The following is a 15,922-nucleotide window of genomic DNA, read 5'->3' as shown; positions in this document are numbered from 1 at the left end:
CAGGAGCAGTGCTTCACTGAGGTAGGCTGAGGGACCCCCCATCAGAGGGTGTCGATGCAGATTTCTTGACAACAGGAAGGGAAAGGCTGGGCCCCCTGATCCACACTAATCTGCCGTTGCAGCCAGGGATAGGAGCTTCATCTCGTCATTCCTATCCACATTGGGAGAGGAAAAAAAGAAGAAAAAAAAAAAACACTGAGGGGTGGAGATGGGAGGGTTCTTTTAACCTCTCATTTCCTGTCCCAATGAGGATAAGAAGGACATCCTCCATGGTGCTGTGAGGATTGGTGAACTGGAAAATATATTTTTTCTGTATCATTTCCATAATATACACTAAAAGGGGTTGTCCAGGATTTGTTTTTTTTAAATGGCCTTAAAAGTAGGGAATGTAAAATTGAACAATATATACTGATCTGGCAAGTCCCCCACAGTTCCACAACCGCTGCTCCAGTTAATTGGCCTAAAAGATGACGTAGACACTGTAGTGAATGGGACAATGACAAAAATTCTCTGCACCACCACTACTAGGTAGACAACATATCATGTGGCTAGACAAAGCAATGAAAAAGGTTGAGATTGGCATGATTGCCAACATGCCTGTAGACCAATTTATTGGATTTATATATAACCAGCTTTAGCCCTTTTTTAATTTCCAGTTAAATCCCATATAGATGGGTCTATATTTATCAAACAAGGGATCTAAGTAAACACTTGTTGGCAGATTGTCCACCGGTGTAAGCCTTCTGCCAATCATGTGTAAAGTAAGCAAAATGCTCATTTACTGGGTGATTAAATCATACGCTGGCATATAAGTTACCTGTTTACCTTGGGCAATGTGCGGTCGATAGATGCTGCTGATTATGACGGCAGTTCGTCATATTTTTTCCTCCAGCCCATGTAAGCAAGTACCAAATTTACTTTCATATAGTTCATATACACACATTAACAGGGTGATATCAGCCACCCAATCTAAACGGGCCTTTAGTCAAATTTTATCAGTTGTACCTGTGGGTTATATGGAATGCCAACAAAAGTAAAGGCCGACACTTCAAATCTTTGATAGCTTGAGGGAATGGATCCTGGCAGAATCTTAGTCACTGGGTCATCTTCTAAAAATGGACATCTGCAAAACAAGAGTATCCTTCCTACAGTTATCTGGTCTCCAAACTGAGAAAGATAAAAATTTAAGTTTAGATGAGTTTACATCGAAAGATTCTATATGTGGTGGCCAAGTATTTTAATAAAAAAGGACAGAGTATGAAAATATGTGAACATCAGCAAAATGGCCAAAATCAAGCAAGTTCGCTAGCTTATGCCTTACCGTTAAGTGGCCAACCTTCCATATTCCTTGTGGGTCACCATAGGAAATTAAATCTTACTTAGAAGAAAATTGTGCACATTACACAGTGGTGTATTGTACACCAAGTTGAACAGTGGAATGTTCTGTGCTCAGTGCATTTTCCTAGCGACCCACTAGTCATCTAAAAGGAACCAGCCAGAACAAGAACTGCTATTAACCTGTAGATATGTTGTCAAGTGTTCTAAAGCTGCATGGCCATTGCACTGAAAGGTCGGCTACTGGGAGGAAATTAAGTCTATTTCTTTCAGTCAGAGGCGTGACTAGAATGGATTCATTCACAGCTCAGTACATAGTGAGTGACAGCAGTAACCACACCCTGGCACTGACCAACAGCCTACTCAACAGTGCATCAGTACACAGCTGGCTGTCAGTCAGTTCCGGGGTGTGGTTACAGCCACCGCTAGTCATGTACTGAACGGTGACTCAAAGCCCAAAACTCCTAAAAGGAATAAAGTTCATTTCTTCCTGGTAGCCAGGTCTCCAGTGCAGTGGGCTTTATAACTCCATTAACCTGCAGATTGAACCCACATCTACTAGTTAATAGAGTATTGTTTTTTTGTTGTACATGGCAGGTTTCCTTTAAGACCTGTCCAGCTCTGTAAGTAACTGTCTAAAATCGCCTCTATCCAGGGGTGCCACTAGCCATGAAAAAAAAAAAAAAAATACAAACCACACTAATAATCTGTACCAGCAATAGCAGGTATCTTGAATGTGGAGGTTAAATGCAGTGTGAAAACAAGCTAGTAAATCTGTTTCTTAAGCCTATAAAAGCCCACCCTAGAGAGACTGCTGCATCCTGTGGACAGAAATATTAATTTTTATTACCATAATTTTCTTCATCTTAGCTTTATATTTTAGCCCACTGGGGCTTCATAGGACAACCAAGATGGCAGCGTCAGGGACCTTAGCTGCCATGGTAACCCAGTGGCTCACCAAGGGCTACGCAATTGTTTCTTTTAGAATCTGCTAGACTCACAGCGGTATTAAAGTGTTTAAGCAGGAGGGGTGTAGCTTGCCAATAGCACAGCAAACTTAGGGAGAAGTGGAAATCTACTAAAATAGAGCATCTACTTAGCAATACACCCTGTATGGCTGAAGTCGAGTAGGCAGTTTTAGCCTTTGCCAGTAGCGTAGTTACCAGGGGAACAGAGGGGGCCATCGCCCCGGGCCCCGCGCTCTGAGGGGGCCCACTCGGAGCTACGCTACTGTAACTGTATCGGCGTGTGCACAGTTACATTCTGTGGCAGAGTAGGGAGAATCGATCTCCCTGCTCTGCCGCCCGGCCACTATGGGGCCCCTGAGCAGGTGTGGGGCCCAGTGCCAGCAGTGGGCCCCCCACCTGTCATTGCAGGCTCAGTTGTATCGGCTACATATTGATACAGCTGCCCGCATTGATGAGAGGAGCACTACGCTCCTTCTGTCAGCATCACCAAAGCAGACACGGACAGCGGGCGCTCAGAGCAGCGGAGGAGTCAGGAAGAAGAGAGGCGAGTATTTATTTTTATGGGGGCTGCCTTATACTAGAGTCTGCCTATGGGGGGCGTCTGCCTTATACTACAGAGTCTGCCTATGGGGGCGGTCTGCCTTATACTACAGATCATGTCGATGGGGGGGGGGGTGTCATGAATCACAGGGGGATATTTTTGATTATCCCACTGATGCCACCTATATGTCACGAACCGGGGTTGTTTGGTTGCGCCCGGTTCTTTTCTGAATGGGATTTATTTATATCCCACTTCTGGTTTGGAACTTGCAGCTCTCTGGCGCCCCCTTATCCTCAGGTCAGTCAGGGAACTGCACCTAGGATAATTAGTCGCCAGAAAGGCTGCCTTGCTATGTATTGGCTATTGGGCACACTACAGCGAGGGCAATATAACTACTCCTGCTCAGGCGGGAAAAATAATCATCAACGCCGTCAGTCACTGCCAGTTTCCTCCAAAAGTTCAGGACACTTCTGTTGCCACCAGCTCCTATTTCTTATTTAATAACGGGTCAGGAGCCAACCCAATCAGTAGCAATGGCTTAAGTCAGAGGCGTTCGGGTAAGTTTTAGAGCAGAGAAAACAACACTAGCAAATATGATAATTTTTACTCCAAAAAAAGGTTAGGCAGTGTTTACAAATGCATATAAAAAGGTATTATAAAAGGAGACAATTATATATGTTCAAACAATTACAAAATAAAAGAGGAAGAAAAAACACTTACAGATGCATAAGTAATTTCATAGCAGACCATGCGGTGCGGGGGAGGGGCGATACATCAAAATGCATCACAGAGCGTCTCTCAACTAGCTCCCTGGACAAAGTCTTGTGCAAAATAAGCTCCCACTATCTTATACCTGTGCCCAAAACCAAGATACTCCCCCCTGTGTTTACCTCACTGGGTAGCTGAATACTCCCCTTTCTGAAAGATAGGAAATCCTGCTATTACCCATTTCTCTTAGGGTGAACCTCAAAGACAGACAAAATTATCATGCTTAGCATGACATGGGGGTTCATTTAAGTATAAACACGAAGTGGATACATGACCTGCTTATGGAGAAATCCGTTCCTTGAACTCCGTTGGGTTTGAATCATAGATGTATAACCCACTGAAATCTCTAACGATGGACATTCGGAATATGTAAGTTTTATATCTGTCACCATCTGGGGTCGAATTATTCATCAGGAATAACTCACAAAATAGAAAGCGCATGGCTGCAAACAAAAAGAGCCAAGCTCTGCTAATTAACATTCCTGAAGGAGGGGGGAAGAAGTATAGGATTACACAGAGCTGGCAGGCAGAGGAGAAGTGTATTCACCCACAGGCAGCTAGGGGGGAAGAGAGGGGAGTCAGAAAGCCCACAGCATGTGTCTAAAGCCATGGAACCTTCTCGAAGTAAACTCAGAATATGGCATATTTATATTATCATGACAGGGAGGTCTGCCTTATACTACAGAGTCTGCCAATGGGGGGATGCCTTATACTTCAGAGTCAGCGTATGGGGGCACCGGACAAGCAGTGGATACTGCGTCCATTCCTCACTGTTCACATCTTCTGACCTGGTGTCATTACGACATTCCTGATCTATAGTGTGGGGTATTCTCCCAGATATGACCCTGAGCCTTTAAATATTAGCAAGAGGGTAGTACATTGATGAAGGTAAAAAAATTGACCGAAACATCTACTATTGTATGTACTGTTACCTCATTAAATTTCACCGCATTAAATTTCACCGCATCTACGTCCTGTGTGTGCCAAGTTTTTCTATTCTACTAGCACGGTTTGGGCACCTACTTGAGCATCACTAGCGAGTTGTGCCTACGTTATCTTCCATTATTAGAGATTCTGCCTTATTAGTGAGTCTGCCTATGGGGGTGTGCTTCCTTATTACAGAGTCTGCCTATGTCGGCTGCCTTGTGCTATAGAGGGCCTATGGTGGCTGCCTTATGCTACAGAGTCTGCCTATGGCGGCTGCCTTGTGCTATAGAGTCTGCCTATGGGGGTGCATTACACAATATAGAGTAGGCTTATGGGGAGTGCATTGCACAATATAGAGTAGGCCTATGGGGAGTGCATTACACTCTATGAAGGCCTATGGGGAGTACATTACACTATATTGAGGACTATCTGGTGCATTATACTATGTGGAGGCCTGTTATGTTTGCTAATGACAGGTATTATGAAGGCAATCCAGAAACACAGTGTGCTTAGCGATCAGAGCGCACACAGTGATCTGACAAATACCCAAAAATACAAGAACGAGCTCTGAGACGTGGAAACTCTGTAGACTGCACACCTGATCCTATCCTAAACACAACTAAAAGCGGCTGTGGATTGCGCCTAACAACTACCTAGGCAACTCGGCACAGCCTAAGAAACTAGCTAGCCTGAAGATAGAAAAATAGGCCTGACTTGCCCCAGAGAAATTCCCCAAAGGAAAAGGCAGCCCCCCACATATAATGACTGAGTAAGATGAAAAGACAAAACGTAGGGATGAAATAGATTCAGCAAAGTGGGGCCCGATATTCTAGGACAGAGTGAGGACAGTAAAGCGAACTTTGCAGTCTACAAAAAACCCTAAAGCAAAACCACGCAAAGGGGGCAAAAAAAAACAAAACACCGTGCCGAACTAACGGCACGGCGGTACACCCTTTGCGTCTCAGAGCTTCCAGCAAAACAAAAGACAAGCTGGACAGAAAAAAAAGCAACAAAAAAGCAAAAAGCACTTAGCTATACAGAGCAGCAGGTCACAGGAACAATCAGGAGAAGCTCAGATCCAACACTGAAACATTGACAAGGAGCAAGGATAGCAGCATCAGGCGGAGTTAAGTAATGAAGCAGTTAACGAGCTCACCAGAACACCTGAGGGAGGAAGCTCAGAAGCTGCAGTACCACTTGTGACCACAGGAGTGAATTCAGCCACAGAATTCACAACAGAGGCCTATGTGGAGTGCATTATACTATATAGAGTCTGCCTATGAGGAATGCATTATATTATAGAGGCCTATGAGTACTGCATTATACTATATGGATGCCTATGGGGAGTGCCTTATACTATATTGAGGACTATTTGGTGTATTATGCTATATGGAGGCTTTCTAGGGGGGCATCATACATTGTTGGAGCCATCAAACAGTTTGGGGGCTACGAAGGGGTCAGTATGCTGTGTGGGTGATACTATACAGTGAGGGGGCATTATACTGAGTATAAGAGCATCATACTGTGTACAGGGGAGCTGTACAGGGGAGACTCGGGACATTATTAATTGCAAAGTAGGCACTTTTCAATGGCTGTAAGCCATAATCATCAACATTAACAAAAAAAACACTTCAAATAGATCACTGTAATGAATATATAATAAATATTTTTGTATTGAATAACTGAAAATTAACTATTTGATATTCTAATTTAGTGATCTACATACATACATATATTCGAAGGGAGAGTGAGGGACAGCCGCTGATGAGCGGGGGAGCAAACCTCCACGTTCGGCAGTATCCGCTCAAGCTAAGAGCAGGGGTTTAAAAGTCTAAAGTTGGTATTATCAGAAAGAATTTTAAGGGCATTTGTTCAATACAGTGGGCCTTTATTTATTGATTATTGATTGTTTCCACATCGCACGGATAATGGTTTTTTTAATCAATTAAATTTGAGTACATTGCTTTTATAGAGGGTTTATATGTTCACACACTTTGGTCTTCTATAACTCTTATTTGTAAGCCAAAACCAGGAGTGGAACAATTAGAGGAAAAGTATAATAGAAACATATGCACCACTTCTGCATTTATCACCCACTCCTGGTTTTGGCTACAAATACTGACATAAAATCCTGACCAAATCCTGATGCAATCCTGAACGTGGACACATACCCTGATAGTTCTTTCCACTTCTGCATCTCTTATCAGTGTTTATAATTCTAGAGTAGGACTCAAAGTCATTTTACAGTAATTCCACATATTTAGTTTAAAGGGAACCTGACAGCAGGATTGTGCACAGTAACCTACAGGCATTGTCAGGTCGGCACCGTTAGACTGATTAAAATGCTACCTGGGTTGATGAAATCCGTCTCGTGGTTGTTTAATCTTAATTCTTTCCCTTTAGAGATATATATATATATATATATATATATATATATATATATATATATATATATATATATATATATATATATATATATATATATATATATATATATATATATACATACATGCATACATACAAGCACTAGGCAGGGGTGCCAGTTTTCACCATTGCATTTCAATATAGCATTAGACCTCATCCAAAACTGTTATATCTTAGTTAGATAACAAATTTCATTTTACTGGCAATCTAGAAGTGTTAAATAAACACTTCAATTCACTACTGTATGAGGCTCTGGGAGCAATATCAATTTAGCTAAAAACAGAAGCTTCAGAAGTTCAGAACTTAAAATTGGACCACAAAGTCTGCCTGAAGCCTGAATTCCTATTAAAAGTCAAAGACATTATTTAGGAGCTATTCCCAGAAATCCTACCAAAATAAATGAAGTACATGTCACTTCCAGACCAAGTCTTCCTCCTCATGTAGAAAATAAATGGGAGGAAACCAATTGAAAGAGCAAGTGTCAAGAAACAATGTGGGCAACATGGTGTCTCAAGTGTTCGCACTCTAGCCTTGCAGCACTGGTGTCCTGGGTTGAAAACCCACCAAGGACAACATCAGCAGTAGTTCGTATGTTCTCCTTGTTTGCGTGTGTTTCTTCTGGGTAGTCAGATTTCCTCCCACTCACCAAATACATACTGATAGGGAATTTAGAGTGCAAGACCAAATGGGGACAGCAACTATAATGCCTGTAAAGAGTTGTGGCAAAAAGACAGTGATTAAGACTGGGGGCCAAATTAAATTTTATTTAGGTTTTTCCCCTTCACTTGGGAGGCAAGAAGTATTGCATTCCATATTCTTCAGCAGCCTTGTTTAAATGGATGTCTAAACTCCCTTGACATAAACAATTATCAGAATCAAAAAGGATAATTGTTATTCAAATACACAGTGCCAAAATTAAGAACTTGGATAAAGTCATGGGCCAACCTTGATTAAAAAAAAAAATATATAAAATAAAAAAGTCTAAAACGCTAGTGGTTCATTGTTGTATGTAATTAGGTAAAAAATACTCAATTGTATTGTACTACATTAAAATTGTAGTTTTATGGGATAATGAAATAGACAATCCTAATTTGCCATAAATTAGAATATTCGATGTATATATTCTAATCTATTTGTGGCAAATTAGAGTTGTCATTTTAATTCATTACCATATAAAATAATGTAGTACAATAAAAGCTGCGTTTTATTGACCTGCTAGAGAGGGGTCATTTCTAGTGAGGCTTTGACCCTTTAGGCTTTCTTGGATTACACAACATACCATACTGAGATGGATTAATTTCCTTTTGTGGTTATTTAAAACGGATTTAAATCATGCACGAGCATAACCTCAATAGCATACCTGTGCCCAGCCTGTGGAGGAGATAGAGGGCAGTAGACGCCAGGTGTGCTTAGATGCATAGGTAAACACAAGGGGAAGGTGTGCTGATGTAGGGAGAAGAGAATGGAACTTCTGGCTCAGGTGACTACTGGTCAAGAAGTGCATCACAGCCGGGGAGCTTGTTACTACAGGGCATGCTTTAAACAGCCTTGTGGTAACCAGAGTGGATTTGTAGCATTAGCTGTGTATGTTTTGTCTACCGGTGGGTCAGGTCTAGTAGACATTTGCACTTATCACAAAAAATGATCCAGCAATAATAGTGTGCATCACATAACATCTAATTCCGTCAGTTACACTTTCACATCTGAGGTAATAGGTTTTTTGTCTGGTGAATTGCAATTTGTTTATGCAGCGCCCCAGAGTCCTGGTCGTAGCAGTAATGTTGCTCTTCCACCAGGTGGAGTGATGTTACGTCTGATGGCACCAAAGGAGTTCACCCTGCCAGGTATCACAGGACCCACAGCACACTTCACACTCCAGTCCACCAGGGGGAGCAAGGGTGCTATTTACTAGGCCACTCCTCACATAAGGTAAAACTGGTGGGTTGGATAGGAAGTTAGGCACAAGGAGGAGAGGATAGTTCCTGGCTGGAGACAGAGAGAAAGGTCTCCAGGTCGAGCTGACTAGAGTGATCTCTAGTCGGATCCAGACTACGGTCTGAGGAGGAGACCAAGGGTATACGGAGCTGCACCTGCAACCAGTGCTGCAGCATCCTAAGAAAGGACACGAGGAGAATTGTGTTGTAGGGAGCGAGACACGAAGTCACGGCAGAAGGATAATAAAAACCAGAAGGAGTCCTGTCCTGGGAGAGGCTGCCTCTTTCTGGAGCGCGGGCCGGTGGCCAGAACACCGAGGGAGTAATAGACTCTATGCTTTACTTCAGAGACCGGCAGGGCAGTTAATTTCAAGTTGGCTGTCCGACCTAAGAACCTAAGCAGACACGGTGGCAATTGTGGAGGAGGGGCGTCTCGGGTCCCTATAAAATAGCCTCAGGCCACCACCGTCATACGGGTTTGTCCTATCCATCTGGGGGACAGAGTAAAACATCCACAAAAGTTGTGAGGACCTTACAGAGTTGCTCAGCAGGGGGGTACTACAACGCACGAGCGCTAGTAGGAAGGCTACTGATTTCCACCTGGATAAGGGGGACTCTGGAAGTGTCATCAGACCGGCTGGACCCTGCCTACCCTGTAATCCTGTACTCTGGACTGTGGATGCAAAAACCTTCAGTAAAAGGTAAAGAGACTGCACCCATTGTGTCCTCGTTATTAACTGCGCCTCACACCATCACCATCTACACCTCTGGGAAGCCCTGGGGAGACACTTCACCTGTGGGAAGGTATACCATCTAGCTGCCATCACATCACCCCAGCGGACACCAAAGCAGCGTCGGTCACCCTGACTGAATACCACAGGTGGCGTCACGAATCTCATTCCATACTAACTCTGCCTTTTAAGTGGGCGCCCCTCATAGGGCCACGGTCCGGGTCGGGCCACCGTGACATCTTCGCTGAAGGAACTGAAGGACCCGGTACCGAGTACCCCATTGCCCTTACGTGGGGGCGATTAATTTACATCTTAAATTATTTAATAAAAGTTGATTTTATGATATGATTTTGAATTTGTGCTTTTCTGTTCACTTCCTGCGGGACTTTTAAGTGTAACGGACGGAATTAGAAACTAGTAGGCATTTGGCATTTTCTTGCAGGCCAACTGCAGGCCACATTTTGACATGTATGATCTTAAAAAAAAATAAAAAAATAAAATGTTTTAGCCCCAAATTATTCATTTTCACAAGGGTAGGATCCCTCTCAGGAGCAGTGATAGGTGATGGGGAGGAAAAAGACAAAAAAAAAAAAAAAACAACAACAACTGAACATAGTTTGGTCTCCTTTTAGACCTTTTTAAATTAATTGTTACATTTTAGTCCTACTTGCTGCCTCCCACTGTTATTAGAGTTGGACTTCCTCCTTTTTCATAAGGAATATTGCTTGTTTTTTCTATAACATATACCGCACCTGTACCATGGAGATGGACTCCCAGTGCCAGACTGCTTACTGGGACCGGAACAGCGCTGGGCTCTGCAGATGCAGAGCAGGAAGTACCTGAACCTTCCATGTTAGGCTGCTTTCACACATCATTTTTTTGCCATCAGACACAATCCAGCGAATTTAGGAAAAACTGATCCGGCAAAAGTTGCCGCCGGATCCAGTTTTTTTTCCTCATAGACTTGTATTAGTGACAGATTGCAATGGACGACCTCGCGTTTCATCCGTTTTTCGCCAGATCCGTCGAAAATTGGTTTTCCAGCGGCTGGAGAAAATGGACATAGTAACGTATTTTGTGTCCGTCGAATTCTGTTTTTTTTTTAACCAAACATGCCTAATTTTTTTAGGATCCATTTAGCTGTATCAGCGGATCCGTCGCATCAGTTTTTCACACACTGCGACAAATCCGTTTTATTTCCAACATTTGACGGATTGTGCTTGACTGCAAAAAAATCATGTGTGAAAGCAGCCTTAAACACGCAGGATCTTTCTATCTTAACCCCTTCATGACGGAGCCCTTTTTCGTTTTTGCATTTGTTTGTTTTTCACTCCCCTTCCTCCCAGAGTCATAACTTTTATTTTTCTATCAATATGGCCATGTGAGGGCTTGTTTTCCGTGGGACAAGTTGTACTATTGAAAGACACCATTGGTTTTACCCTATCATGTACTCAAAAACGGGGAAAAAAATTCCAAGTGAGGTGAAATTTCAAAAAAGTTCAATTCCACAACAGTTTTTTGGATTAACATGTTCAGCAAATGCTAAAACTATCCTACCACTATGCTTCTCCAGGTCATTACGAGTTCAAAGACATCAAACATGTCTAGGTTCTCTTTTATTTATTTGTTGAAAAAAAAAAAATCCAAAAGGTTTGTAAAAAAAACAAAACAAAAAAAAAACACGCATCAATTCCTGAGACCCGTAGCGTCTCCATTCAGGATCTGGGGTCGTTTTCAATTATACCATTTTGGTGTGTATACGATCTTTTGAACACCCATTGTTGCGTTTTAATGCTATAACTTGACTTTCGCTATGCCGTTTACTGATCGGATTAATTATTTTTATAGCTTGATTGGGTGATTCTGAAAGCGGAGATACCAAATATGTGTAGGTTTGATTTTTTAAGTGCTTTATTTTGAATAGGGCAGGGCGAAAGGGGGGCGATTAGAACTTGTATATTTTTTATTTTTACTTTTTTTAATTTATTTTTTTGCACTTTGCATGCTTCAATAGCCTATGGGAGACTAGAAGCTGCAGTTGTCCAATTGCCTCTGCTACACACAGGCAATGATCAGATCGCCTGTATGTAGCAGAAATGCTCACTTGAAATGAGCGCCAATCCGGCTATGACAACCATACAGGTCTGCTGGAGACCTCTGGTTGTCATGCCAACCCATCGGTGACCCGCAATCACGTGATGGGGTCACCAATGGGGCGGGATTTCTGGCATGCTTGCCAGAAGGGCAAGTTAAATGCTGCTGTCAGATTGACAGCGGCATTTAACTAGTTAACAGCCGTGGGTGGATTGTGATTCCACCCACGGCTTTTAGATGCACATGTCAGCTGTTCAAAACTGATGCTGTGTGTCTGGTTACTGCTGCCGTCCCAGGTCCAGCTATTGTAACCAGCGGCGAGCAGATGTTCCTGGGACTAAGTCCTGCTTTTTGCCTACGGAGCATGCCTGTGGGACCTCTCATTGGAGGTCGGGGGGTCATCTGCTCAGGTCCTCAAGCGGCTCAGATTGGACCACTGGGAAGGTCCTGGAAGGCTGCAAATATAAAAGGTTTGCATGGCCATGCACTAGTATAACCTCAAGACGTGGTGTGTATGTATGTTCTGGTGAAAGCTCCTAATTGAATCCCTTCCCTAGCGTTGTTGATTGAGTGAGGGTAATTAGAGCTGACTAGCGCCAATTAAGTGTCATCCAGCAGTGAGCACGTTTCCTACTGCATCATAAGCAGCGGTCGCCAGTGCGGCACCATGCACAACTAGTGCACTTTCCAGTCCCTAGTTAAAGCGATTAGTAGTGTCCGCCAGTGCGCTAAATTTATTATTATTATTATTTATTTATTTATATAGCACCATTGATTCCATGGTGCTTTACATGAGAAGGGGTTACATACAAGTTACAGATATCACTTACAGTAAACAAACTAACAATGACAGACTGATACAGAGTGGCGAGGACCCTGCCCTTGCGGGCTTACATTCTACAGGATTATGGGGAAGGAGACAGTAGGTTGAGGGTTGCAGGAGCTCCGGTGTTGGGGAGGCGGTAGCTTCGGTAGTGATGAGGCGGCAGCGGGGTCAGTGCAGGCTGTAGGCTTTCCTGAAGAGATGGGGTTTCAGGTTCCTTCTGAAGGATCCGAATGTGGTTGATAGTCGGATGTGTTGGGGCAAAGAATTACAGAGGATGGGAGATATTTGGGAGAAGTCTTGGAGGAGATTGGATGAGGAGCGAATAAGTGTGGAGGAGGAGGAGGTCTTGGGAGGACCGGAGATCACGTGAGGGAAGATATCGGGAGATTAGTTCAGAGATATATGGAGGAGACTGGTTGTGGATGGCTTTGTAGGTCAGTATTAGTAATTTGAATTGGATACGATGAGGGAATGGGAGCCAGTGAAGAGATTTGCAGAGGGGAGAAGCAGAGGAGTAGCGAGGAGAGAGATTAATTAATCGGGCAGCAGAGTTAAGAATGGACTGGAGAGGTGCAAGGGTGTTAGCAGGGAGGCCGCAGAAAAGGATGTTGCAATAATCAAGGCGGGAGATGATGAGAGCGTGCACAAGCATTTTAGTAGATTGACGGTTGAGGAAAGGACGGATTCTGGAGATATTTTTGAGCTGGAGGCGACAGGAGGTGGAAAGAGCGTGGATGTGCGGTTTGAAGGACAGGGCAGAGTCGAAGGTTACTCCGAGGCAGCGGACTTCCGGTACGGGGGAAAGCATGATGTCATTGATTGCGATAGATAGGTCAGGTAAGGAAGATCTATGGGATGGAGGAAAGATGATGAGTTCAGATTTGTCCACGTTGAGTTTGAGTAAGCGAGAGGAGAAGGAGGATATGGCTGATAGGCACTCTTGGATTCTGGACAGCAGAGCGGTGACGTCTTGGCCAGAGAGGTAGTTTATAGTTTTTTCCTGGTACCACAGGTACGGCGCAGAATGCTAGTGGGTCTAGAGGGGCTCTAACTCTGTCCTTGAAGTAGAGTTCTGTGACTGAACACGAGTTAGTTCAGCGGTATAGTGGCTCTGTGACGCAACAGGGTCCATCTCCATACATATCGGGTGACATTAACCCGTGTGTTCTCATTATACCGCCATATACTGTATGCCATTACCGAGCAGCAGGTAATATTCTCTGCACGGTGGACCCCGGGCTGCGAACGCACCTTAGATCTTCCTTTATATTTGGTGCGTTCCTCTAGCCTCATCATCCAGCCTTAGGAACCCCTCAGACTCTGCCTGAAAGCACAGACTAGAGAGGAGTCCAGAGTCCTTTATGGAGACGGGAGCAGTGTTCAGAGAGGAGAGATAGGCCCACTCAGTCCCCTGCTACCCAGCTATTTTTAATCTCCCTGGGTGCCCATTGCGGCACAGCACACCCTCGGATGACCTCTTCATCCCTGATAGGGACAGGAATACACCGGATTACTTACCGGTAATGCTTTTATAGGGCCACGACAGCACCCACTTGAGAGAGGGGATCCGCCCCTTAGGAACAGGAAACCCTATGGAGAGAATAAAAGGGGCGGTCCCCCTCGCTCTCACAGTTGGGTTACAGAGAATGAGAGGAACTGCCCACCAGTATTAGTAGGCAATCCAATATCATTGTTTATCTTTAGTTAACATAAGTATAGCTAACTAAAAGAACCATTCACCCTTAACAGTGCTCCTATGAAAGAATAATTATTAGGGAGGGAAGTGAAGGGGTGTTGTCGTGGCTCTATAAAAGAGCATTACCGGTAAGTAATCCGGTGTTTTCTCCTCGCCACGACAGCACCCACTTGAGAGACTTACAGAGATAGTCATTTGGGAGGGACCACCGTGTTAAGAACTGATCTACCGAAGGACAAGTCAGATGAGGAAGACAAGTCCAATCTATAGTGAGTATAGAAAGTAGTAGGAGAAGACCAGGTTGCAGCCTTACATATCAGTTCTATTGGAACCTCCGCTCTCAGCCCAGGAAGAAGACATCGCCCGGGTAGAGTGTGCCTTTACAGTCTCAGGAGGGTTCTGTCCTCTTGCTAGATAGGCCAAGCAAATTGCATCCCGAATCCACCGAGATAACGTGTTCTTCGTTACACCAGAACCTTTGTTATGGCCCTGGAAGGAAATAAAAAGAGCCCTGCTCTTCCTCCAGAGACTAGTCCTATCTAGGTAAGCTATTACTGCCCTTTTTACATCCAAAGTATGGTACTTTTCCTCTTCCTGATTTTTGGGGTTACTATTGAAGGAAGGAAGGAAGATTTCTTGGGATCTGTGGAATTTAGTCCCTACTTTAGGTAAGTAAGAAGGGTCTGTCTTTAAAACAATCCTATACTGGAACATTGACAGAAAAGGAGGGTCTACCGATAATGCCTGAATATCGCTTACTCTTCTGGCTGATACTAAAGCGACAAGAAAAGCTTTCTTAAGAGATACAAATTTTATGTGGGCCGAGTGTATCGGCTTGAATGGTTCCCCTGTTAGGGCCTCTAGGACTAGATTAAGATCCCATGGTGGTTTGTGTGGAATTTGGATCAGTTCTGCCCTTTGGCATGCTGAAATGAACAGTGCTACCCATCTGTCTTCCGCAACGTTATGACTATATAGGGCTCCTAGAGCCGAAACCTGTACTTTTAGCGTACTGAATGATAAGCCTAAGTCACGCCCCTTCTGGAGAAATTCCAAAATAGCAGAAATAGGAACCTCTCCTGACAGAGCTGTAGGGTAGAAAGTTAGAATTTTTTTCCATACTCTTACATATATGGTTGTTGTAGACATCTTCCTACTAAGTAAAAGGGTATCAATTAACCTCTCTGAAAAACCTCTCAGTTTTAATAGTTGCCTTGCAAACACCAGGCTGTCAACTGTAGGCCCTTCACATGAGGGTGGTTGAAGGGACCCTGAGAGAGACGGTCCTGAGTCTCTGGAAGAATCCACAGATCTGAGACCGACATGGCTCTGAGGCAGGAAAACCATGGTGTCTTGGGCCAGAATGGTGCTATTAGGATTATGTTCGCTTTGTCTTTCCTTATCTTCCTGATTACAGTTGGAAGGAGTATTAATGGAGAAAAGGCGTAAGCTTGCCGGAATGTCCATGGAACTTGGAGAGCATCCAGGATATCGGGGTTGTCGGAGAGGAACAATGAAGCAAACTTTTTGACCTGTCTGTTGTCTCTTGTTGCAAAAAGGTCTATGTCGGGAGTGCCCCACTTCTTGACTATCATCATGAAGATACGCCGACTGAGTACCCACTCTCCCTGATGGAGAGTGTGACGGCTGAGGAAATCTGCCTTTGAATTGTCCACTC

At 43.8% G+C, this 15,922-nt stretch overlaps 1 protein-coding gene across 2 annotated transcripts in view; it reads right to left on the bottom strand.

Moving 5' to 3' along the window:
- Positions 1-15,922, bottom strand: part of LOC138665325 (zona pellucida sperm-binding protein 1-like) — a 158,724-nt gene that overhangs the window by 17,870 nt on the left and 124,932 nt on the right. For both annotated transcript variants that reach the window (XM_069752703.1, XM_069752702.1), the window contains exon 9: positions 1,006-1,123. In XM_069752703.1, the coding sequence (XP_069608804.1) occupies positions 1,006-1,123 (118 nt within the window). The remainder of the gene's footprint in view (positions 1-1,005; positions 1,124-15,922) is intronic.

This window comes from Ranitomeya imitator, chromosome 2 (genome assembly GCF_032444005.1).
Source record: "Ranitomeya imitator isolate aRanImi1 chromosome 2, aRanImi1.pri, whole genome shotgun sequence".
Classification (NCBI taxonomy): Eukaryota; Metazoa; Chordata; class Amphibia; order Anura; family Dendrobatidae; genus Ranitomeya; species Ranitomeya imitator.
Note: the sequence above shows the minus strand (reverse complement) of the source record. Positions and strands in the feature narration are given on the sequence as shown.